This window comes from Oreochromis aureus, linkage group 19 (assembly GCF_013358895.1).
Source record: "Oreochromis aureus strain Israel breed Guangdong linkage group 19, ZZ_aureus, whole genome shotgun sequence".
Taxonomy (NCBI): Eukaryota; Metazoa; Chordata; class Actinopteri; order Cichliformes; family Cichlidae; genus Oreochromis; species Oreochromis aureus.
The window spans coordinates 3,542,591-3,567,984 of NC_052960.1; the positions used below are offsets into that span (position 1 = coordinate 3,542,591).

Genomic DNA, 25,394 nt, shown 5'->3' on the forward strand with positions numbered 1-25,394 from the left:
TGGTTTTGGAACATTTTGTCATTCATTTTTTTTGGTGTAATAAAATGTTGTAGATTGAAAAGAATCTAAAAAGGGATTATTATTATTATTATCATTATTATTATTATTATTAATTTGTTTGGAAAAATAGGTTGCTGCAAAGTCAGGACAAGCAGCAAAAAGGCTAGTTTCTATTTCTCTGTACACAAAAGTGCAATTGCCAAATATTTTGGTGTCAAATTGGTAAAATTCTATTAAATCCATCTTAAACGACAAACATTTTTCCTAAGAAGTTCCTAAGAATACAATTTAAAATGGGTTCTTTTCTATGTTGTCAGTGATGTGCAGACACAACACTGGTTCATAGGGATGGGTATCGTTTAGGTTTTATCCGATACCGGTGCCAAACCGGTACTTTTGAAACGGTGCCGGTGCTCAAACCGGTGCTTAAAGAATGGAGAACACAAACTTTGTCCAAAAACCTCTCATGTTCAGCTGTTTTTTTTTTTTGTAAAAAGATAACAATGTTAGCCTTTTCTGCAGCTATAGGGCATATATGGTATCACTCTTGGCTGGAAGCAGTGCTTAAACAATGGAAAAAACACAAACTTTGTCCAAAAACCTCTCATGTTTAACTGTTTTCCACTTTTTCTTTGGTCATTTTAGCCTTTTTGGCCAGGGTGAAGGAGTATCTGCCATCAAACAAGAAGACAGCCGCATGTAACTACGACGGTGTTTGCTAGTTCACCTTACATGCATTAATGTAATAATGTGGTTAGCGTACTCAACGTTAATTACACACGAACAACATGAAGCTACTCACGCAGAGAAGAACGGCTGCTGCTGCCATCATCATCCTCATCATTTCTGCTACGCTGACAGGGCTAGGGGCCAGGACTCTACTCTTTTGGGGGGATGTTGCTAACTCCAGGTCCGCTAACAGGCACCACACCCGCAGTAGATGTGCACGGTGTGAGGTCTCGCAGCAAGCTATCAAACACGGCGCATTTCTCGGCTTTAAAAAAACCGCTATGCGTAGCCAGGTGTTTCATCAGATTTGAGGTGTTACCTCCTTTGACAGTATCACAGTATCAGCTTAAAGCACTTGTTGCAGGCTGCTGAGTTTGCACCTTTTGCTGTGAAGTACAGCCAGACTTTGACCACTTGGCCTTGGGCATTTTTAATCTGTAGCTCTGCTCTGAAAGAACGTACGTACCTGGCCCCGCCTACTATCCTCGGAAACGTAAAATGATTGGCTAGAATTGGCTCAGGAAAAAAAAAGCACCGAAATAAAGCACCGAAATGTGCGCTGCTTTTCGGTCTGGTTACTACCGTTTATGTCAGAACCGGTACCCATCCCTACTGGTTCATCCCTTGAGTTAGCCTTTTTATGCTTGAATGATTCATAAGCTGGTGTTACGTGACTTAACAAACAAAAGAATTGGACTGAAAACAGTGAAAATACAGCCAATGTCCAAAGAAAAGCTTTGAAAGACCATCAGAAAGAGCACTTAAAAAAATTACAAGTCTGGCTCTTTGGAAGCTAAATATAAGGAAGTTAGGGGTGGCTCAGAACATTTGCACAGTAGTAGGTGTAGACTTCAGGCCAGATGCAGGAGACACCTCCCTCAGAATGTGTATTTCTCCCCAGGCAGAAGATTTACCTAAAGAAAAAAGTACTATACCATTACTCAGCAAAGCAACAATTTCTCCGACTGGGTGGATCTCTAACTGCCCGAAATATGATTGTGAATTATGAGCTTCTACCACCGCTGACGTTTTGTGGTAAATGTCATTATCTCCGCCACACACATACAGTGTTGTGATCTCAGCAGCAGCAGCACGTCTCCTCCTCATGATGGCTTCCATATGCTGCAGCTCCATGACGATGAAAAAAACTAAAAAGAACAAGAGGAAGGTCCTTTTTTTAAAAAAAAAAGAAAAAAAAAAGAAAAGAAAAAAGAAATCTGCGAAAAAAAGTAAAGTTCATTATGGAAGTGGTTTGTGGAACAACCCAAAGTAATAGTTGTCTGTATAATTTTATCAGTCTCTCACATTGTTATGGAGGAATTTTAGTCTTCTTAACATTGCTTCAGTTCATTGAGGTTTGCAGTCACCACAGCATTTTAGTCAGGTCAGAACTTTGACTGGGCCCTAATTCTTTTCATTCAAATGTGTTCAAGCTTTAACTTTCGGACAGATGGCCTCATATCTGACTCGAGAATACTTTGGTACACAGAGGAGTTGGTGGTCAACTCAGGTGCCCGGATTCTGTGGCTGTAAAACAAGTGCCAATCATCACCTTTTCACTCTTTTTTTTTAGAGAGAGAAGTTTTCTCCGTTCATACTTTTTAACTATTTTTAGGATTTTTAACATTTAATATCCTAACTGAGGCCTGAAGAGTCTGAGATGTAGTGCTTCTGCAATGTCTCTGAGTACTACACAGTCTGACCTGTGGGTAAATTTGTTGGGATTTCCTAACCTGGCAAGATTGTAGCATTATGTTAACACATACATGAATGCGTCAGACCAGCAGGCTGCAAAAACTTCTGCCCTTTTGCAGATGATCAGTTAATCAAGTAGATTTGATTACCTGGCTTCCACTTAACCTCCTAATTCCTAAGGAAGCAGTAAGGTTTTTTTTCATAGGACTGCATAGAATCCCTAAGAAGAATTTTGTGACTCTAGCTTAAGTCCAACTGCTTAAGACTCTAGATTAAGTCCAAAGTGCTGTTTTTTCCTCACCCAGAACTCTGATAAGTCAACATCAGTGAAGATGATGCTGTTGTATTTCATCTTGAAGCTGTAGCTAAGCCTCTTGTGACAGCTACACAATTCAGCAATCAAAACCACAGTCGAAGCCATAGGAGTCCTTTACTGAATGACCTGTTCATAAAAGCAGTTTCTGTGCAGGAAAACTGCTTCTTGAGAGAGCTGAGCTTTGAATTTGACTGATTTCTCTAAAACTTATCGCCTCTTTTCAAGCAGCAATGCATGCAGCTTACAATGAAACAGAATCGACCCAAAAAATATTTAAATAAGATAAAAACAAAACTGAAATTTGGAATAAAGGAAAAATTATGAAATTAAATGAGTTTATTATTATTATTATTATTATTTTTAAAAGGAAAATATTTAAAAATAAAAAAATGTATTTAATGTATATTTACAATAAAGGAAAGACGTATATTATCATATATAAATAAAACTATTCAACTGGCTTACTGAATGTTTAAAAAAACCAATGATATATACTTTTTTATGGTGCCTGTGCCACCCCTCTGAAAATCCTGGAAACGCCCCTGCTGTTTACTGGGATCCTTAGCGACCGGACTCCCTCCACCTCCAACCTTCCCCGCTGACGTCACGCTTTAAATATTCCCGTAGCTTCTTCACATCGTCCTCATCACCACCCAACCAGCAGATAGCGCCTGTGGCGGGTCAGCCTTACGTGTGTAGCCTGGAAACGTTTCTGTTGTCTGGAAGGCGCCGCTGCTCTGGGCCGCTTTGCTGTGCAGACCCGGGAGGGAAGAAAAAGGCGTCTTAGGGATTGAGTGCGCAAAAAAAGGGGGGAGGCGGATAAGAGCTAAGTCGGGCGTGGTAGCGGGGAAAACTCATCTTTGTGAGGAGAAACTTCAGAGCAGCAGCCACCATGTCGCTGTCGGTCCCGCAGAACGGAGTGAAGGCGGATAGCGAGCCCGTTATCGAGCTGTTTGTGAAGGTAAGACCGCAGGATAAGTTTTTCTCTTTCTCTCTCAGCGAGGACACTTGGCTGAACCCACATCTGCGCATTGTGCATTCACGCGCTTTATTTCTGCCTCGAAAGCGACTAATGTTAGAGATTTGCACAAATAGTGTCTCCACACTCTGTTTGGAGGCGTGTGTTTGAAAGGCTTGGAGCTACATGTTCTGGCGTTTTACATCCATAAACCTCTTTGCCATTGTGGCCATGTGGAGCCTGCAGTGTCACCAGCAGGGCGGATACGGCCATCTCCCACCTGTCCACCCCTCAGCGTGGATGAAGATCAGCCTGCCGTGCTGAAAACTAGGCGCTAATAGTGCAACAAAAGCCCGGCAGCTCTGCTTCATAAAAGTCCAACCGACAGCGGGATACATGCTGCAGCTGCATTTTCGTGCTTGGGGCACTAAGTGGTAGATTGTATGAGAACTGACCCTGGATCAGCTTTAAATAAGAGTGCAGAGTGTTTGATGTTTGGTTCCACAAAAGCAACAAAGAGTCCTGAAGGACAAACTGCTTCACCAGTTTTCCAGCTTTGTTTCACACACAAAAGAAAGTGTGTGGCAGACAATGCTGTTGGTACATTTTCATTAAAATTGCTTAAAGTGGGCAGTTGGGTAGCTTAATGGATGATCTCTGGTTCAGTGGGGACCGTGGTGGTGGTGGATGCCTGTTTTTTTCTTTCTTTGAGCCTGATGCTTCCCAGGGCGGGAAAATGGCACCGGGAAGAATAGAGGGAGAAGCACGCTGGGACCGAAGGGGGCTGGGGTAGTGGGAGGAGGCTTTGGGCTAGTGAATTAGGTGTCACTGACCAAAACGGCAGGCTCATAACAGTAACAGTGGCTGATTGCCGCTTTGAAAACACTGATACATGCTACATATGAGAGCAATTACCCTCGATAAGCCCAATTTATAAAGGATCCCTATCGAGGAGAACCGCCTCCATTAGATCATACCTGTTGGATGCAGTACAATACCCACCTCCATCCTGTTTGTGGTGTTTTTGTAGACTCTGAGTTTAAAGAGGTCTCCTCAGTGTAAAACTACAGGAACAAACCGTCCAGTGCTGCTTCTACTACTGCATTTCACAGCCTACAGGAGAGGTTACATCATCCCGAGGCCTGGAAGGTTTGCACTTGTGGCCAGCTCTTCCCTCCCAACCCCTCCCTTTCTAGCCCGCGCAGCCAGAAGTTTCTTCATTGTGTATCTTCTGGACACGTCTGCGTGGAAGTGTGCTAGCCTTTCTCTTCACTCCCTCTCACATGGCTCTGTGTTGCATGTACCAGAGATTGACTTGTACACATCTATTATTCATGCTGCCGTTTTCACTGTGTTGCATTAAACACAGCCATGGGAGACAATGGCTGGCATGCAGGTTGCCATAGGCACATTGCTGTTAGCTGGGCCTCTGGGAACAGCTGATAAAAAAGTGTGTGTGTGTGTGTTCTCTCCACACGCAGCTGTCAGATCTGTTAGGCCTCTGCTACATATCAACGCTGACTAATTACGCTTCCAGAATATCAGTTGCCACAGTGTCCATGTCTATAGATTGAGAGGCGGCAACACTGTTTACTCATTAAAAGTAGCTGGCTCACCCAGTTCAGAGACTGTTTGATGATCTTGCAGCTTTTTACCACCAGTGTTTATAGCAACAGTTGTCAAACTGCTATGGGAACACTTGCAGTGGGCTCATCGAGGGTGGGGAGGCGAAGCTCGTATTGTCTTTGTTTATTGCTCTGTCACATCAGCACAATGTGATGACTTGGTAAGTGGGAGGATCGACCCTTGACCTCATCACAGCACAGCAGATTAGATATTGTTTTTGATCATGAGTAGCTGTTGGGCTGTGACTTCCTAGCATCCACCCAACACATTAGAATACTAAGTGACATGTCGTAATTCAATGGGACAGTCTGTTTTTGTATTCTTCATTTGCAATTGTTCCTCTTAATCACGACCTCATCCAGACTTGGGAGCACATTAGACTGCTTCAACCTAAGCACCAGAGCATTGCAGACCAGTGTTTTGTGGTAATGCCCAGTTTCTTTTGATGTTTTAGGTAATGGTGCTGTCTCCTGCTGGTCTCCTTTCCATGGTCGCGCCAACTGTTTGGCTTTTCTGTGAATAAAACTAACCTCTGCTTAAACGTAATTGGTCAGTCGAGCTCGGGCTACAACCTCTAAATCCTTACTTTTGACACAATCATTCTGCTCTTCAACGGTTCTCACATCATTTCCTCGTCAACTTCATCACATTCTCTGACGATCAGCCGTCCCGCCCTGATGGTGTTCAGCTCCAACCCTTCTGCTGGTTTTGGGGGCTATCACAGTAGAAGGCAACTCTCCTCAAACCTTCCAAATTCAACCTTCAGCCTCACTTCTCCATCAAGTCTTCTCGTTGTCCAGATTTCATCCTGATCTCTACAGAGGAGAAGTTTAAAAAACACAACATTTAAGATTATAAGAGCAGGAAGAGAGGAACTCCTCAAAGAGTCGAAGGAGCTTAGAAAGAAAAGCGTCTGGACTTCTTTGAATTGCTTGAAGACGTTTCACCTCTCATCTAAGAAACTTCTTCACTTCTGAACTGAAGAAATTTCTAGGATGAGAGGTGAAACGTCGCTTTTCTTTCCAAGCCCCTTAGACTACGATGACCTGGATGACTGAGAACCTTCACAGACACACTCAACACAGAGAAACTATGTTAACTTTTTTCCTTTCCGTACCAAGTCAAAGGCACAACCAAGGGTTAGCCCACAGACCAGTTGTTCCATTAAATGTTAGAAAACTAATCAGCCCCATTTCCAAAAAGTGGAGGAAGCTTCCAGGTCTCAAGTTTCTTTCACCTGCATTCTACTTAATGGTCACAAAGGAGCAGGAGCTTTAATCCTATATTCTTTTTATGGTTATTCCACATGTTTTTGGTACTGCCACCTGGTGACAGGATGCAGCAACAACATGTAAATGCCAGCATGCAAAGCTGTGCATAAGATGGGAGCACAGCCATGCTGGTTCTTTACATTCTTCATTGTTGGTTTTGTGTTCATAACTTGCTCTCAAATTATTCTGTATGTTTTATTCAGTTTTCCTTACAAAGATTCTCTGAATTAACTCGGGATAGGCATGCAAATGAGTCATTCTGCACCAGCATATGATCATGGGTGCATGACAGTGAATGGAATATAGATGAGTCAAAGGAAACAAACAGGCTTTATCTCCGCTCGCATTTGTGCATCTGCTGGCTGAGACTGTGCCAGGGTCACACGACCGGTCGCAAAGCCTTATGCTGCTTCCAGCTCTCTTGCCAGCAGAGGCTGAAAACATGTTCAAGAAGTGCTTTTAGGTCTGGATGGCAGACTGTTAACAATGCCATGGGAACCGTGGAGATGGAGGCCTACAAAGCCCAGAGAGGCGCTCACAGCTATGCAGCGCTTCTGTGCAGTCAAGGAGGCTGAAACGTTGTTAGCTCGGTCTGTAAAAGAGAACGATGACAGCTCGGGTTTAACTTTATCTTAATGCGGTACACTCTGAGCTATTTGCAGGCTTTGCCAAGATCTGCTCGTCATGTTGTGCAATCAGTTGGAGCATGTGACAGTGAGATGTATGGCTTGTATACTGCGGCTCGTAACAATGCACTGCTGACCCAAAAGGTGTGACTGTTAAAATGTTGGCAGTTGGAAGGGTTTAGTATCACTACCCTTAGCAGTGAGGTTCCATTTATTGTTTGTTTCTTTTCAGCATAAAATTCCTTTGTCCCTCGGGTGGTATTTGAGGGAACTAAGTGCTGTTTCTTTATAGGAAAATCAATAGAGCGCTTTATTTTTTGTGAGTAACGCTGCAGTCAGCATCTTGAGTTAGAGGACAGAGATTAATGGCTTGTTAGTGGTGTAGAGCTTGCTGAGCTTGTGCTGTGTGTCCTCGTTTCTGCACCATGGACTTGCTTTTGCAGCACCTGGCCTGTCACAACTTCTTCTTTGTAACTGCCTGGTTGACTGGCTCTCTGGCAACTGGCCTAATCGATCTGGCAGTGTGTTATTACACCAATCTGAACTGGGGCTTTGGAACCACTCAGAAGTTAATTTATCTTCATGCCAGCGGAGTATAACATGTACTTAAGCAGCACAGCCCTACTTGTACCTAAATAAATGGCTGTTATGTAAATGATGTTCAAATTTAAAAGCTTGAGTCATCTCATTGAGGGGCGGAAGAGCTGGTCTCATTTCTGCTGTTCAGTCAGGAAGCTAATGGCTAATAATGCATTTTTCTATGAACTCAATGACAGGAAATGAGGTCAGTCGAGAGCAGCACGGATAGGAGAACTTAAGGAATGGATCCGACCACTGAGTCATGTGTTACACTATTATTGTTAAGGCTGTACCTGCCACAGCCTCTGACTGTAGCTCCTTTATTACCTTTATTTTCAGAGGTGGTGTGTGAACCCTTAAACTACATGCAGTACATCAATAACCATGCACCTTCATTTGATGAAGGTGCATGGTTATTGCTGACTTTATACTTGGGTTGTGGCAAACTTTTATACATGTGGAAATGCTGAGTACTCGTGCAAAGTTGGGCTTGTCCATGAGTGTTTTGCATGTTAGATTTTTATGATGGTGTAAAAAAAAAAAAAAAAAAAAAAACCTGCCGATCATGCACCAGACAGGCACTGAAATGCAGCTCGCTGGTGGGTCAGAGTGAATCCTGATGATGTGGGTGGTGTTTGTGTAGCCACGGTCTGGGCTTCTGCTGCCATATGTGTATCTGGCATGTGTGGTAATGGCACACTAAGGATGTGTTGATGCCAAAGAGTACTTCATAGCTGTCTAGATGGGGCTTTTGCTCTGAAGAAATCACTACAGGGTTTGGGGTTGCATTGATTACAACACTGTGCAGGCAGACTTGAAGTTTAGTGTTAGAGGCTTTTTCAGGAATCAGTTTTGTGTCGTTTCAAAGGAAAGTGTGAGGAGAAACGGGCAGGAGCAACGCAAACATTTGGCTTTTGTGTTTGCCAGTGAGAGCACGTCTCCCTTTATGGTCAGTGAAGTGTTTGCAGAGGTGGGGTCGGGGCCAACCTGAGTATGCAGCTTATTGTTTGTATTAGACACTTGAAAAAAACAGCAGAGTGAGGAGTCAGTTGGTTCATGCTAGTCTCCCACATTTACTGTCTGCTCTGCCTTCATTTTGGATCTGCATTACTCATAACTTCCACTCACCCTGGGCCTGGAGAAACCTGACCTGGCTGCTGCTTATCTCTTCTGGTTATTGAGTAAACTTACATCATTGCCACAGCAAGAGTAAGCCACTTTTAGACGTCAGCTTTCCGCAACTTTCCACTGAATCTGATTGGTTTTTGCATAGAAATCCTGTGAACAGTAGGCCTGTGTCTCAGTGGAAGTCTTAAGTTTTCCCCTGAGTGATGTCAGCCTGAGTCACAGCCACACCGAGGATGTTGTGATGTTTCCATGTCCCAGCAGAATCCGACTCCTCTGCACACTCGGGCACCCACCCTGTCTCAGGTTGGAGTGATTCAGCCAAGAGGCCAAATGTGACTGGCTGTCTTTGTCAGTCTGCCAGGAACCCCTTTAAGTACCTAAAGCTTACTTCACATGTTGAATTGTTGCTCATCTTCATTTCTTATTTTGTCTGATTTTCATCAAACGGCTGCTGAATTCAGATTGATTTATTTGGGCAGACTTGACAGGCTGCTTGGTATTGACATAAAAATGCTGGCATTTAACTATGTTTTTTGTTATCCATAATCTACTTTATGTTTTTATATCTTCTTTATGATCAGCTTGGTCTATAAAATGTCTCAGAAGTCCAAACACTGGATAGTTTATGTGTGTAAAAGTTTTTAACACAGATTTTTATTTTATTCTTAAATAAAACTTGATAAAAATTAATTAGATCCTTTCAGAGTAAAATAAGAACATATTATTATTTTTGTTCCTTTTGGCGTCTTATTCCTAGATGTCAGCTTATGAATAAGGTGGTGATGTATACAGAGTCAGTTCATGTACAACTAGGAAAGTTTCTGGAGAAAATGCCAGCAGAACTTCTGTATTTTCAGTTATTTTACATTGTTAAATATTAAAATTGGCTGTGGTGTGGCTGTAGTTCCTTAGCTGACCCTCACCCTGCCATGTCTGACAGTGTGGCTCAAGAATTCCAGCCTGACTCTGTTTACCTTAATTATTCAATGCCAGCGTAAGCTGACAAACCACAAGGGGAAAAAATGGGCAGTTTTTGGGTCCCGCTTCTTTTAATCCTGACTTGGTCTATATATGTGTGTGAGTGTGTCCAGCAAACAGGGAGAGGCGCTGCCATGACGCTAGCAGGGCTGCCCACCCTCAAACGGACATTCCTGCTGTGTGTCGAAGCAGCAGAGCTCGTTACTTCGTCAGTTCCTTATTCGGTCAAGTGTGGCTTGAACTCGCTGAGCAGCCCAACCTATTTAGAATGTGAAGTGTGCTGGGGAGGGGAAGGCGAGGGCCGCCACGTTACTAAAATTAGGTGGTGAGCAGAGATTGGGAGGACTGGGCCCAGCATGAACAGGATCATTGTCCTCAGCTGCTCACTGTAGAAGCTGTGATATCACACCGCTGCTCTAGAAAAGGAATGTCTGACTTAGAATAGAATAGAATGATCCTTTAATTGTCCCATAAGGGGAAATTTGGTTGTAACAGCAGCCAAAAAGACACATATACAAACAAACAGTACACAGGACACAGAACAGAAACATACACAATTTTTCTTACATATTTACATAATGATGAGAGGCTTTCTGTGAGTGAGAAAGGTGTGGGGAGCACATTGAGCAACTCTTTTATGTGCCAGGTTGTAAAATGTTGGTGGACTACCTTGTGTCGCTGTTAAAAGTACAGCCATCTTTAAGAGCTCAGATGGCAATGAAACGTTCAGGAATCCTTGTCATCACTGCTGAGATCTGTTGGACATTAACACGGATGTTCCTGACTGACTTAGTGATTTAAACAGGAGATGACACACAACAGGCGATCGATGAAGTTGAACGTTGTCTGTACGGATACTGCGTGTGACTCTAGATGATTTGAAACCATTAATCAGATTCTTAAGTAAACAAAGTGCATTTTAAATGTTTGAGTGGATTTTTGTGGATAAAACTGCACACACAGACTGCAGCTGCACTTTGTTATGTTATAGTTTCAGGTGTGCAGGTCTGCGAGAGTAATAGGCTCCGTGGAGATCTTTAAATGCCTTCTAATGTTTTACTTTATTTTATTTATTTTTTGTGACCATGGGGGTATGGACCCGAGGATACCACACTGCACAGCACCAGCTATGCACTTCACGTAAACTTCAAAGTCTGAACTGAGTGTTATCCCCGCTTTAAGATGGATGAAAGCCCCACAACCCAGCGTGGTTCTGCAGTGCTTTGATGTTGGAAATGAAGGATGTTGAAGAGTAATTTCCACCTTACTTGATTCCATTTCCTGGGGTGCAGCCCGGGCTAGTGATGGGTGGCTGTGTAGCATCTGAGACCCAACAGTGAGCTGGCGTTGTACAGTAATGCATAAAGAAACATGACACTTTGCTAATATCCCCACTGACGCCTGGAGAGGGAAGTAATGTTGAACCGTCCAATAGGAAAAAAGTCCATGAGGAAGTGATGAGAGGTGTGACCTCAGCGCGTTCAAGACGAGTTGGCTGCGTGTCATGCGCCCTTCCAGTGTCTCCAAGGAAGTCCTGGCCTACTCCTGCTGGTAATTGGCTGACATGAGAAGGTCATCAGCTGATGCAGCTCACCTGGGCTTTCCAGGCTATAAAAGGTGACTTACTCTCGCTTTGATTTAACAGAAACTAGTGTGCACTCCCTCCGTGTCGCATACTTGGAGCCAGTTTGTGCCGGTTGTCCTGGGTACCGCTGCCTGCATTCCTCTGTGTGTTTTGTTTAAATATCGGTTTGGTCAACTTGCCTTGGAATTCTTTTGCTGGGAAGGAGAACTAGAGCTTGTGGGAGTGGTTGGTAGAAAGGACCACTTTGTGTGTTGTTGACTTGTGTTACTTTGACTTGTGTTTTGGCTTGGTTGTTACATCACTGGCACCACGAAGAAAGGGAAAGGGAAGTGATAAGAAGTATGATCTCACTGGCTGGAGAAGGCTGTGTGTGTTTGCCCACCCTGTCCCACCCTCATTGTACTGATCGATGCGTCACACTGTCCTGAGCTCCCAGATAACATCCAAGATTAAACATGACTCACACCCTTCATCAAGCAGCTGTGTGTGCTGGGATTAAATAAACAAGCATCTGCTGACTTACCATCCACTGAGCCTAAAATAAAACTGGAGAGTCTGTTGGCAGCAGTCAGCTGTTGCTGCTGTGGGCTCGACGTTATTGCAGCACATTTGCATTTGTGTGAATCTGTGAACGACTTCTGCAAAGTGCGACTCATTTTTTTAAAAAAATTCATAATTTTTGTTTTTACGGAGGAGTGTGTACTTCTTGTAAATTGTGCTTCTTTCCAAACTTGTGGGCTTTCCCTTATAAAGATTTTCTCCCCTAACTACAGAGTTTTATTGCATTTTTTTTTTGCTTGCTAGCTGATGACGTACCCGGCGATCTACAAACAGAAACGCTTTGTGTTGAAGCCCTTTCCTGAATGTCACACCTTAATAGAGGCCTTCTGGAAAGTGTCAGTTGGGCCCATAGGCTCCATATTAAGAAAAAAAAAAGAAATCAAAGGTTTTCTGATTCTTTTGGATCTATTTTGGCTATTTTGAAAGCAGAAGTGCTTCAAATGTCAATCAGAAGCCGTTCCTACAGTTCATTTAGTGTCCAGCAGCTGCTCCCGCGGAGCATGTCGGAAATGCAGCTCCGCCAGCATCACTGCTTAAACTAAACAAAGCGCCGTCTTCGGCGGGAGGAACAGGACATTTCTGGAATAGTTTCTCCCTCCTCTCCAAATGCCCAACCCCCCTCTGACTCCACAGAGGGGCCCAGGATAAGGGGAAAGGGATAAAGAGGGAAGAGAAGGAGGAGGAAGAAACAAGAGGGCCAAAAAGCACACTGGAACTTGCTATCTTTCCTCTTCACGCTTTAAGCATTCATGACCACTTTGTTCTCCCTCCTGTTGGTTAGCACCACATGATCCCCAGTTTCCTTCTGGTTTCCTGTAATCTCTCTCGCTCTCTCTGGACTGTGCAGCCTGCTCTGCTGCAGAGTCCAGAGAGTAGGAGTCTGAATGCCCAGAACCTGAAATCGCACTGAGACGGGAAGAAAAAATGAAATGTGTTTCTCAGCTGCTGCGGCCTTCTTCTTCACCACTCGACGAGCAGAACTCGGATGAACTCGCCTTGAAAGCAGTTCACTGAGTGGACGTGCAGTAACGTCTTTACAACTGACACTCAACCGTGTATTTGCATTTTATCACCACCAAAAGAGAGCTGGCTGCAGACCGCTCACCTGTGCATTGTAATCCTCTTCACAATGCATGCACTGCTTTCCATGTCATACGTTCTGGCCATTGCCATGGGAACAGTTGCTGTGCTGCGTTACCACCCTTGATGCAGACCTGAATGGTTCTCTGTAGGTGTAGCGCTGCGGGGAAAATGGAGTAATCATCCCATTGATGTCTTTCTGATCCCCTTAGGTTCAGCTAATGCTAGTCCAGCACTTCAGGGCTAAAGCCTTATTTTGGAATTGAATCGTGTAATGTGAAAAGGGGACTTTCATTTGCTAAACAATGGCAGTGATCTAATCCAAGCTTTTCAGATATTGAATTCAGAGAGGGAGAGGGAGAGGACCGTGGCAGTACAATGGGAGCCAGCAGGCAGATCAAACAGAGCCGTCTCACTGGGCGTCACACAGAGGACAACAGCAGCCAGCCTGTCCGCAGCAGCAAGGAGCTGCTGCACTGACTGAACCCTCCACAACAAAGTGCTCTATTGAGGACCTGCATGCCTGACATTAACAAATATATATTTTGAAAGTTAAAAATCATTTGAATCTTATGTGTATTCAGCACTCTTTTGCAAATCGTGGTATTTATGTGATTTGTATATCTTTTGCATTACTTGGTATAGCAGGAACCTCTGTGCAGGTGAAAAAAGGCTGAAAAGGACTAAAGAAGCAAGGCTGAAGGGAATGAGCAGCGAGTGACGTCACAAGAGGCACACAACAAAAAATAAATGACATTCAGCCTATTCAGAGGCTCTGCTACAGTTTTCCACTGAATGAATCAGTGAATTCCAGAGTGCCGGGGTTTCAATGACCTCCATGTATGTTCTTGTTAATAGAATAGCTTGACAGGCTTGGTTACCACAGAGCGCACCAGCTGGATGTTGGAGGTCGTTGTGTGTCTGCTTTTGTGAATATTGAAGGAAAGTACAAAAAAAAGCAATTTTTCTCAATGCATGTTTTTAAAAATGACAATTAAGAAAAGAAAGTAAACAGGATTTCTTTAAGACACCACGTAAAACTCTTAATCAGATGAAACGCTTACTCTGCCTTCTGATGTCGAGTCCAGATGATATTTGTGTCTGCGTGTCGGAGTCGAGCAAAAGATCATTTAACTGAAGAAAAATCTGGAATAAAACGAATAAAACAGCCTGCTGTGTGTGTGTGTGTGTGTGTGTGTGTGTGTGCAGATTAATTTGCTGCATTCTTCCCTAGTTTTGCAGTATTTAGGCTGAACTGCTATTGATTGATTTATTTTTTGAAACAGATTAAATTTAATATCCAAATAGCGTCTTTACCGCGCTCCTTCCGTCGCTAAACGATGAGTGTGCGTCATTAATTTGGAGCGCACACGCCACTTCCATTGATCTCGTTCCCTCCACAACTCGGCCTTGTTTTTGTGCAGTCTGGCTAAGAAGGAAGCACGAGGCTATCTGGGCCTTAATCACTCTACGAGTTTCCTGTTGCTCTCAGGCTGTGGTTCTCCAAATGGAAGGGGGAAGTGTGCAGACGCCTTTAAAGGCAAGTGAGTCTGTTCTTCAATCTTTCCCTCCTGCTCGAGTCTGAAAGAGTCATTGTGTGAAACGGGCCCCTCTGGGTGAGCGCAGGAAAGCGCCCAGGTTGTGCAGCACAGCTGAGATCTCTATCGAAGTTATCAGGACCTGTTTGTGTTTTGGACTAAAGAGTAAGCAAAGTGCTGTCGGTCATGGAAATCAGTCATACGTGCTTTTAGATCTTTGTCTGCTAGATTGGGTTGTATGCCAGCGGTAATTAAATGTGAGATCCTTCCACTCATCTTTTGTGTACTCAGTTCTCAGGAATGGTACCTGGAATATGTCTCTGGTGGTTAATCCTCCTCTGTCTGTGTGTTTGTTGAAGGCGGGAAGTGATGGCGAGAGCATTGGGAACTGCCCCTTCTCCCAGAGACTCTTCATGATTCTGTGGCTGAAAGGAGTCGTCTTCAACGTCACTACTGTGGATCTAAAGAGGTGAGCGTTGTTCTCCTTCCTCTATAATCATCTGTTCCATCACTTTTCTTTCTTTGTTAGCCTACTGGAGCGTTCCTGGGCGTTTCCCAGTGTACTGCTTTCATCCAGCCCCACCTCTGACACACTCACTGCTTCCCCACTGCTTATTTGGTTTTCCCATGACCCCTTCCCAGGCCAGGGAAAATTGGAGGAAACTAAACATTCAGACTCTGGAGAGGTTATTTTAAGATTCTTGCCTCTGTTCACTTCCTGCCTAGGATTTCTTGGGCAACTGTCTTTTTTAAAACCACTGGGATCAGTGATCCTCTGCAATTTTATTTTTACTTGCCAGCTGAAAGCCAACAAACTTTCACATGTGGATTCCAGTACTAAGAGCTCCAAACAGACTGAGTTTCCATCTGTATGATTCATCTAAATACTCCCCAAATGTTTGTCCACTTGTTAGGCCTGATTATTTTCAGCCGTATCCACCAGTCAGATGGACGCCTGGTTTCTGCAGTCTTTCTTTATGTGTCTTTAGATTTTTAAGATTACTGACACTGGTTTGCAGTGTCGTTCATCCTTTGTGGCAACAGCAGAGATGCATTTGATAAAAGCGTTTCCTTTTTTTCAGACTGCTCACAGGAGGAAAGTAATAGCCATTTGACTAGTGGCTTAACTTTCACACATGCCTTGACGTTCAGGATGAGTGCATGGGTTTGGGTATTTTGCATATATTTTCCTTCCGGGTAGAAGGTCTCTGTGTGAGGCAGCGAATAACATCCACTGCTTTTGCTGTAGCTGCCCAAAGGCCATATTTGCTGCAGAAGCAAAAAACTAAATATTATTATTGTTTCTTATTGTTTAAGTTGGGTAGGTAGCAGCCAGTTAATCAAATGCATTTGAGTAAGTGATCATCAGCAAGTGTGAATTTTGTCAGTTTGCTGGTCTGGACTATTAAAGTGTGTTAACAGGATGTCAAGAAGGAGAAACATCAGTAATCTCAGAGAAGCAGCTGCTGCTGCTCATCAGTCTGTGAAAGAATGTGTCCATCATTCTGCAGCGAGAGAGATTATTCACAAGTCGTAAACATTCAACACAGCTGTGAATCCTCGCAGCAGTGGGTGTCCCAGCAAACTGACCCAGTCAGACCGTGCAGTGCTGAGGGGAAAAGTGCAAGAACTGCAGGGAAACTGCAAGAAAAATCCCACGAGCTGCAGCTTGGACTTCACAGGTGTCAATTTGCATGTTAAATGACAAAGTTCATCAGTGTTAAAAGTTAGGAAAAACTGTAAAGTATGGCCTCTTTGGAAGGGTTGTTGGGAGTAGGGCAGGGCAATATGGCCAAAAATATTTATCACGATATTAAGTGCAAAATCAACTTTATTAGTGCAAAAAAAACCCATCAATGTGTTTTCACTTAAACAAGCAGCTGTTTTTATGTGCATTAAAGCTATATAGAAATGTAACAGTGCAAATGCAAAGTCCTCGCTGACAGTTTAATCAAAAGGCATTTCCAGTGGAAATTGGCCAACATATCCTCAGCATAACCATGTATAATATCCACAAATCTTAAAAAGAGGTTATACACACACAATACCTAATATTATGTTGAAGCACAGTACGTATCACTCTGCGAGGCTCCTGCCTACGATAGCTGTGATGCTCCGACAATCCATTAAGCGGTGCGGCTTCGTAGCTCAGCAAAGTCGTACTCAAACATTTGACAGATGTTTGAGCGCCGTGTGCCACATAAAATCGGTTCGGTAATAACGACAGCCCGCTTTCATGCTCTACCAAAAATAGTGCTTTGTTGTGTATCTGACAGATGAAGGCTAAACCAGTTCCACACCACTGAAGTTTCACCATTTTTACAAACCAGTTCTGGTTCATCTGTTTCATTCAACGATCCACTTTCGCCCTTCTCATTCTGCGTTGCCGCCATGCTTTTTCCGTCATCTGCGTATGAAAACAAAAGCACTGCGCATGCGCGTTTTACCCATATTCTATCGCCATATTTCATTTTCTTATCATTGCCCAACATTATACCGGTATTACCGTGAACAGTATGATATGGCCCAGCCCTAGCTGGGAGAAAGCCTCTGAGGCACAGTTTGCGTTTGCAAAGCTGCATCTGAACAAACCAGGAGACTGATTCTGTAAGTTGCTGAATGGTGAGGTGTGCTTGGTCTCACACACTTTCTGCAGTTCGTCTGGTTTTTGTTGAATAGATGGCAACAGCATGACGTACCATGTGTTTTTTTTCTCATTTTAAAACCTGCAAAGAACCTGATTATTTTATTTATTTTAACTGAAAGTGGGACTAGTTTCATGACTGTACTGCAGATTCTGGTGACACAGCATCTGTAATTTTGGGTCAACAGTAAAATAGCAACAAAGTCAAATATCGTGTTTTATTTCTTCTTGTCGTCTTTTAAGGCTCTCGTGTTTTTCTGTGATTCGAGGCAGTTCCTTCCTCACTCCTCGGTGATAATCGGTGGGCATGTCACTTCCCCCTGACATGCCAAAGAGTTGAAGTAATTTCCCCTTTTTTCTGCCCTTAAATGGTTTGTCCCAAAGCTCTCCATCATTATGGGCATGGACTCAAAAAACCTGCACTGTTGGATGAATGATGTTGATGGTATTATTAATATCGGCCACACTGTTTAGACTGTCCCCACAAACCCATCAGCAGCTGAGTCACTGCTGTTTTGTTGTTTTTATACTGAAGACTCATTCAGCACATGCTCATTGCTGTTTGTGTGTCAGCCTCATCTGCCTGCCAGAGACATCTGGCACGAAATGTGCTGGTTTGAAGGCCACAGAGAAAAAAGGGGACACAAACAGACTCGCAGCACAGCGGCTCCAGCTGGAGGAGGGGGGGGGGGGATTGTAGAGGTCTGAAAAAACATGCAGCAGAAACGCAGCCCTTTAAATATTTGAACTTAAAATAATTACACAGTATATTATACACACAGTGTTAAGTTAAATCTCTGGTTCCTTTTGTGGGGATTAAAGCAGGTTTTACATGTTAGAAACAAGCTCCTGGATTGGTTCTGCCTTCATCTGCCCACTGACATTTCTCCAATCCGTGTCCCAGGAAGCCCGCAGATCTCCAGAACCTGGCCCCCGGCACGCACCCACCCTTCATCACCTTCAACGGCGAGGTCAAAACTGACGTCAACAAGATCGAGGAGTTTCTTGAGGATGTTCTCTCCCCGCCCAAGTGAGTGCTTTCTCTTTCAAACTCCTGCGATGACTGCTTGCCACACCTACACGCCAAACACTCCCCACTTATGATTATCTCCACCATGAGCAGTTAATTACAGAGCCTTTTGTTGATCGTAAATGACGATTAAATAAAGTTTTGCGGTATTTATTTTGTCGTCAACACATTTTATGAGCCTTCCACTTATAGTGTTGGTGTCTGTCAATAGCGAATGGGGCTTTTATTGAGCTGTTCTTTGCTCATTTTTATTTTCTAATGATGTCTGCACAGAGAAAATGTAAAATAACAGCAGCTTACGTGGATTCGTGTGTTTATTTTGCAGGTACATCAAGCTCGGTGCACGACATCCTGAGTCAAACACCGCTGGCATGGACATCTTTGCCAAGTTTTCTGCATACATCAAGAACTCCAAACCAGATGGGAACGAGGGTAAGTCTTTACGCGCATGCACGCGGGAAGGTGCAGGACTCAGGAGCAGAGATATAGAAAGCTTTCAGCTTCAGTGTGTAGTATGTTTTACTGGTTGCTAGGTGACACTGGTAGCCCTGCCTGGATTGGTGGATTATAGCCTGACTTGGGAACACACAGCGCCTTTGTTCTGCTGCCTTCTCCTGTCCTTTCGCTCCCAGTCTCACCTGGAACTTTCTAGAAAAGTGCACAGCCATGATCCAGAGAGCGAACTGGTGCTCATGACCTCACCCTCCAGATTTATGTAGCCCACAGTCTGTAAACGACTATCAGAAATTTAATATATTATTGGAATAATGTGGGGGGGGAAGTAGTCTATTGTCTTTGAAATCCCGTTGTGTCCTGCTCTGGGGGGAGATGTGGGAGTATGATGTTTTGGAATGTAAAAAAACAGACTTATCATATCATGTTTTAGTTGGCTGATCTCCACTCTGAGAAAATATCAAACCACAGTGAGCTGGATGTGAAAGCCAAGGCTATGTCAACAGAGTTAGAGAGTGAATGTCATGGTTCAGTGATAAGTTACGGGTTAGATCTGCTGTCAAACCACTACACCTACTATGTGTTCATTCATGACATACTTTCTATTTGTGGAATGAATTGTTTAGTATCTGTAGATGGGTGGAGTATGAGGACAAACTATCACCTGTGCATTCCTTTTGAGATGGCATTTGAACTTAGAAAAGTGCTCTCATATTTATAAAGTGCTCTCTGTGTGCGTCTCTTGATGAAATGCTGCCACCGTGTGGTTGCTCTGCAGTAACTGTCTCCTTCTTTGCAGCTCTAGAGCGCGGGCTGCTGAAGACCCTGCAGAAGCTGGACGAGTATCTTCGCTCGCCGCTGCCCGATGAGATCGATCACAACAGCATAGAAGACGTCAAAGTTTCTAACCGCAAGTTCTTGGATGGGGATGAAATGACCCTGGCTGACTGTAACCTGCTGCCCAAACTGCATATAGTCAAGGTGAGTCGTGAAACACACCTGCAGGCGTTGTCATTTAATCACCAACTCAGATGTTTTCTTAAGAAGAGAGCGTACACGCTGTACTCGAGGAAACTCTCACCTTTTGCTGCACCTGCAAGGGAGGGACTGGCTTCAATTATTGGAATAATTGAAAATGGTTCTCAGGCCAATTAATCTGAATAAAGGAGAACACCTGCGTGCGTGCTTGGGCTGGTCGGATAGAAACGGCTTATTGTTTGGAACTGAAGCTTTTCAGTCACCAGCAATGAGGCTGCTGTTCATGCTTCTGATAATAAACAAAAAGGTCCTAACATATCTCTACAGGGCATGTAATTTTCTTAGTTTGTGATCATTTCATAAATTAATTTTCAAAAATACTAAAAACATTTTCCCACAGCCCAAGGTTATATATTTATATATTAAAATGCTTTAGTTAATATTGGTGCATCATCAGAAATTGTGCCGTTGCCACTCTATACTTTTTACTTTTCACTGCTATGCTTCAAAAATTACCCAGCTACCCCGGCTCCCTTGGTAAATCTTAACAGTTAACCTTTAATGTGTCATATTTGTAGAGTTTTTGGGACTTGTGCATCAACAATGTGATTGAATGACTCATGTTCCCCTTCATTCTTTCAGGTGGTGACTAAGAAGTACAGAGGCTTCGAAATCCCCAAAGAGATGACGGGCATTTGGAAGTACCTGAACAACGCCTACACGCGCGAAGAGTTCACCAACACCTGCCCCAGCGACAACGAGATCGAGATCGCCTACGCAGACGTAGCCAAGAGGCTGGTCAAATGAGCTCCTCCGTCGCAACTGCCTCCTTCCATCCTCCATCACCTCTCTACACTCCCCTGCACCTCCCCATCCTCAGCACCGGGACTGATGTGCTCATTCACGATAAAGGAAAAAAAAAAAAACTTTGGACTCCTTTTCCTTCTCTCCTAATCTAGAGTGAACTCCATGCATGAACCCTTGGTCATTCATTTCTTTTTTTTCTTCCGGTCATTATGAAGGTCTGTTTAGTTGAATCACCCTCGCTCATATGTGTCCCCTTTAATTGCTTTTTGTTTTTCATTTGCCAATGAATGTTGTGAGGCGATGGAGAAGCAGCCAGGCGTGTAAGTCAGTGCTTGTCGATGCTGGGAGTCGAGCGCGCTCCCTGATAAGTGACCTTCAAGCTGACCTTTCCTCCGTACGCAGGGGGAAAGGTCACACGCTGGTATTTCACTGTCGTCTGTTTCTTGGATTTCTGAAGACTAAGAAGCTTTTTTTCTTTCCCCTCATCTTTTTTTATGTAAACAGTGTTGACGCTTCAGTGTTTTTTGGCTCAAGTATTTGACAGGTTATAATAGAAGCTAATCCAAACCTTAAGTGGTCGACATATCAACTGAGATGCTTTATTTTAATGTTGAGCTGTTTAAAATAAATGAGAATATTTGTAACTGCAGGTAAATCTACCTGGCAACCACGCTCTGATTTCCTCACTGCCCTAAGTGGGCACAAGTCTTGTAGCTCGGTAGAACTGTAGGAAATTTCCCGTCCTGCTTGCAGAAGTAACAGCAGGAAAAATGCAGCCTAAGAAATATTCACCTGTATGTAGCTTGTTATTGCCTTTGAAAGCGGCTGTTTTAATCAATAGAGTTTCTCCTCATATTGAACACGTTGTGCTTACCGTAGCCGTAGTTTGGATTATACGTCATGTACCAAAAATGGGGGGCACATTATTCTGGTCTCACTGTGGACGACAAATGAAGAAACCACACACGCTCACGGTCTCCTGCTTCATAACACACAGGGTGAAGGACAGTAATGTTGGGTCGAGCACCAAGAAAAGCAACTCTAAAGATATTTATGACAAAAAAAAGAATCGAGGAGAGTAGCAATGAAGGAACAGCTGTTCAGATTTCTTTCATCAGTCCGTATGTAGATCGATTTCTGAGGTAGCGAATGTAGTAGCTCCAAAAAGTGCTTTAGTGTGGATAAAGCAAAACCTGTTTTTGTTTTCTCCCATTTGCCATGTTTTTTTTTTTTTTTTTTCCTTTCATAAATTTGTTATAAAACAAATCTGATAGAAAAGGAATTGTAAATATTTGTTTTCATTGCTCAGATTGTAAATTTAAAGCAATTCATCTGAACCTTTGAGGAAACGTGGGCCTTTTTCTTGCCTGCTTGGATTTGAACACTAGAGAAAGCATCTCCTCTTTGCCTTACTCGTTTCTCTCTGCAGATGTTTCGCAGGAAGGATTGTTGTTTTACGATATCATTTCATGACAACGTGAGTGTGGCGTTGTACCAAGAAAATATCCAAGCTATGACATTGTTTTTGGTTTTGGTTTTTTTTTTAACAATATTGACTGAATTAAATAAACTTCTTATTGGCACTCGGGGCTTGTGTGTTTGTTTAAACCATCAGTGTTTCAGTTACATTTCACAGCCCAAAGTAACATCCCATACCAAATAAAACTAGCTAAATGCACTTAAACCTTATATTGTAACATAAAGACAGTCTAAATCCATCAGTGTGAAGATCTGCCAGGGTGGTAAAAGTGGAGAAGAAGAGCCATCTTTTAACAGGAAGACGGGAAGATGAATTAAAAAAAGTCGAAGGAGCTTGGAAAGAAAAGCGTCTGGACTTCTTTAAGTTGCTTGAAGACACTTCACCTCTCATCTGAGAAGCTTCTTCAGTTCTAGGGTCAAGTGGTGGAGAGTCCCAGATTTAAGCCCTGTGGGAGGGTCCCTCCAAGACGAACAATGGACCCCCTACTGATCCTTTACCTAATCACATGAGCCAAGGTGTGAAAACGGGTGAAGGTCACAATCAGCCAAGGTTTCAGGTGAACGCTTTTCTTTCCAAGCTCCTTGGACTACGATAACCTGGATGACTGCGAACCTTCACAGACATGAATTTAAAAAGCGTAGTTAAAGCTCTAACGCCACTCGAGATGTGCTGGAATGAAAAAGAGGACAAGATGTGTGTGAAAAGCCTTCAGTTAATCCAAAATGCTGCAGCAAGAGTCCTGACAGGGACTAGAAAGAGAGAGCAGATTTCTCCTGTATTGGCTTCCCTTCATTGGCTCCCTGTTAAATCCAGAATTCAAAATCCTGCTCCTCACATACAAGGTCTTAAATAATCAGGCCCCATCTCATCTTAATGACCTTGTAGTACCATATCACCCTATTAGAGCACTTCGCTCTCACACTGCAGGCTTACTTGCTGTCCCTAGAGTATTTAAAAGTAGAATGGGAGGCAGAGCCTTCAGTTTTCAGGCCCCTCTTCTGTGGAACCAGCTTGGATTCAGGAGACAGACACTATCTCTACTTTCAAGATTAGGCTTCAAACTTTCCTTTTTGCTAAAGCATATAGTTAGGGCTGGACCAGGTGACCCTGAATCCTCCCTTAGTTATGCTGCAATAGGTGTAGGCTGCCGGGGATTCCCATAATGCACTGAGTGTTTCTTCTTCAGTCACCTTTCTCACTATGTGTTAATAGTAGCGCTGTCAGCATTAATCTCGTTAAAATGACATTAACCGCATTAACGTGGCAAATCTCCGTTAGTGAGTTAGCACGGATCGCCCCGTGCGTGGGGCTGCACGGCGTCAACGCCCTCACGCACGGGGCGTTTAACGCTGACAGTACTCGTTAATAGTCCTCTCTGCACTGAATCATACTTGTTATTAATCTCTGTCTCTCTTCCACAGCATGTCTTTATCCTGTCTTCCTTCTCTTTCCCCAACCGGTCGCAGCAGATGGCCCCCCCTCCCTGAGCCTGGTTCTGCGGAGGTTTCTTCCTGTTAAAGGGAGTTTTCCTTCCCACTGTCGCCAAAGTGCTTGCTCATAGGGGGTCATATGATTGTTGGGTTTTTCTCTGTGTGTATTATTGTAGGGTCTACCTTACAATATAAAGCGCCTTGAGGCGACTGTTGCTGTGATTTGGCGCTATATAAGTAAAAATGAATTGAAATTGAATGTGTTTAACAAAAGATGAAAGCCCTATGCAGGTCTACTATTCCTTAAGGCAATTAAAAACAGAAAAACTTTGACAAGCTTCAAAGAAATGAAATACAGAAGGAAAATATGTTGTAAAGCTGTAAAGCGGTCGACGAGTTCTATACTCGGGGTCACACTGATGAGAGCGGCTGTGTTGGAAACGCTGCTATTTAAGAAAAGGGAGGAAGGAAAGATGGAGGCGGCTGACTTAATGATGTTAAGATTTGTGTTGGAAATGTAAATATGGACAGGATTAGGAATGATTATATCAGAGGGGAAAAACTAAGAGAGGTGATATTGAGTTGCTTTGGATACGTGTGGAGGAGTCATTATTGGTATGCTGAAGATGGAGCTGCCAGGGAAAAAGAAAAGAAGTCCAAAGCGGGGTTTATGGGTGTCATGACAGAGGATATGGAGATGATTGGTGTGACAGTGGAAGATGCAGAGAACTGGGAGAGATGGAAAATGATACTGCTGTGGCGATGACCTCCAACAGGAGCAGCTGAGAGAAGAGGGGAAAGTAGGTTACAGTATTTTTGATATTAGGTCTCAGGTTGAGCGGTTTGGAGGCAAAGATGGAAAGGCAAGGCTGAGATGGCTTGGACATGTGCAGAGGAGAGACAGTGGATACACCGGACAAGAGATCCGTGGAAGCAGTTAGGGAGGACAGGCAGAGGGTTGGGGTGACAGAAAAGGATGCTGGGATATGGTTTGATGGAGGCAGATCCACTGTGGCGACCTCTAAAGAGAGCAACCCAAAGTAGAAGAGGTCTAACTTGATTTTGTTCCTGATGCTTTTTACTAGCTTTAGTATGTAAGGTCCTTGGCACTCTCACCTTTGGTCTGACCTGTCTGATGTTGGACTATGATAAAGAATTTCGAATACACTACAAACACTGTGGTCCAGCTTCTTCTCTACAATCAAAACAAGCTTTCTCACAGCCAACGAACGGCTTACCCTGGAACAAAACACACCTTCTAATGAGTATTGGCACTACAGTTTGTCCAGGTGCACAGCATCAGGATCCTGATTTCACATTAGCAGCTATGACTTATGTTATTATTTATCTTTTCCTGGTGTGATGAATGTCTCTCTGCGTGTTGCTGTGATGTGAGAATAAAGTTTCACTGCAATAAAAGTAGACATGTAGCAGTTATGGAACCATTTATAGCCGTCTGTGAATAAGGCCTGAACGAGAATTTGAGGTATCGCGTTTAGTTTTATTTTCCGCTTAGTCGTGTTTAACGAAAACAGATGTGTGCCTCTGCCAGAGAGGAAATCCACATCTGAATGACTGGAACCGGTAGCACAAAAACATCCCAAGCATCCCACAGAGGTACTGGTCAGCCTGACATTTTTAACTCTTAAAAATGAAATCAAATTAAGTCCCGATTAGAAAATGCAGCAGGAATTTGTTTTCGGCACGATAATAAAAATATCTATTGTTGGCTTTCTTGCTTTACCTTCAAATATATTGCTGTGAGTCTGCAGGATTTGGAGATCTGATACACAGATTTACAGGAATCCTTGCGCCAAAACATGTTTGTTTCCAGCTCTGTTCTTCTGCAAGGAATGTGTCATGTGGGTGTCCGCCCACTGTGGCTTCCACCTCCCCCCCAAA

The 25,394-nt window shown here is 43.4% G+C and overlaps 1 protein-coding gene across 1 annotated transcript; it reads left to right on the forward strand.

The window, feature by feature from the left end:
* Positions 1–3,365: 3,365 nt before the first annotated feature.
* On the forward strand, positions 3,366–22,169 carry clic4 (chloride intracellular channel 4). Its single transcript, XM_031728096.2, has 6 exons — positions 3,366–3,701; positions 15,030–15,139; positions 18,219–18,344; positions 18,670–18,776; positions 19,597–19,778; positions 20,418–22,169. The coding sequence occupies exons 1-6, from the start codon at positions 3,633–3,635 to the stop codon at positions 20,580–20,582; spliced, it is 759 nt and encodes a 252-aa protein (XP_031583956.1). The 5' UTR covers positions 3,366–3,632; the 3' UTR covers positions 20,583–22,169.
* The last annotated feature ends 3,225 nt before the right edge of the window (positions 22,170–25,394 follow it).

Excerpts from the sequence above, each read along its gene's own strand:
- clic4 (XM_031728096.2), top strand. The coding sequence starts at position 3,633 with ATGTCGCTGTCGGTCCCGCAGAACGGAGTGAAGGCGGATAGCGAGCCC. Across the intron at positions 15,140-18,218 it reads ACTACTGTGGATCTAAAGAG|GAAGCCCGCAGATCTCCAGA; the intron begins GTGAGCGTTGTT and ends TCCGTGTCCCAG. Across the intron at positions 18,345-18,669 it reads GATGTTCTCTCCCCGCCCAA|GTACATCAAGCTCGGTGCAC; the intron begins GTGAGTGCTTTC and ends TTTATTTTGCAG.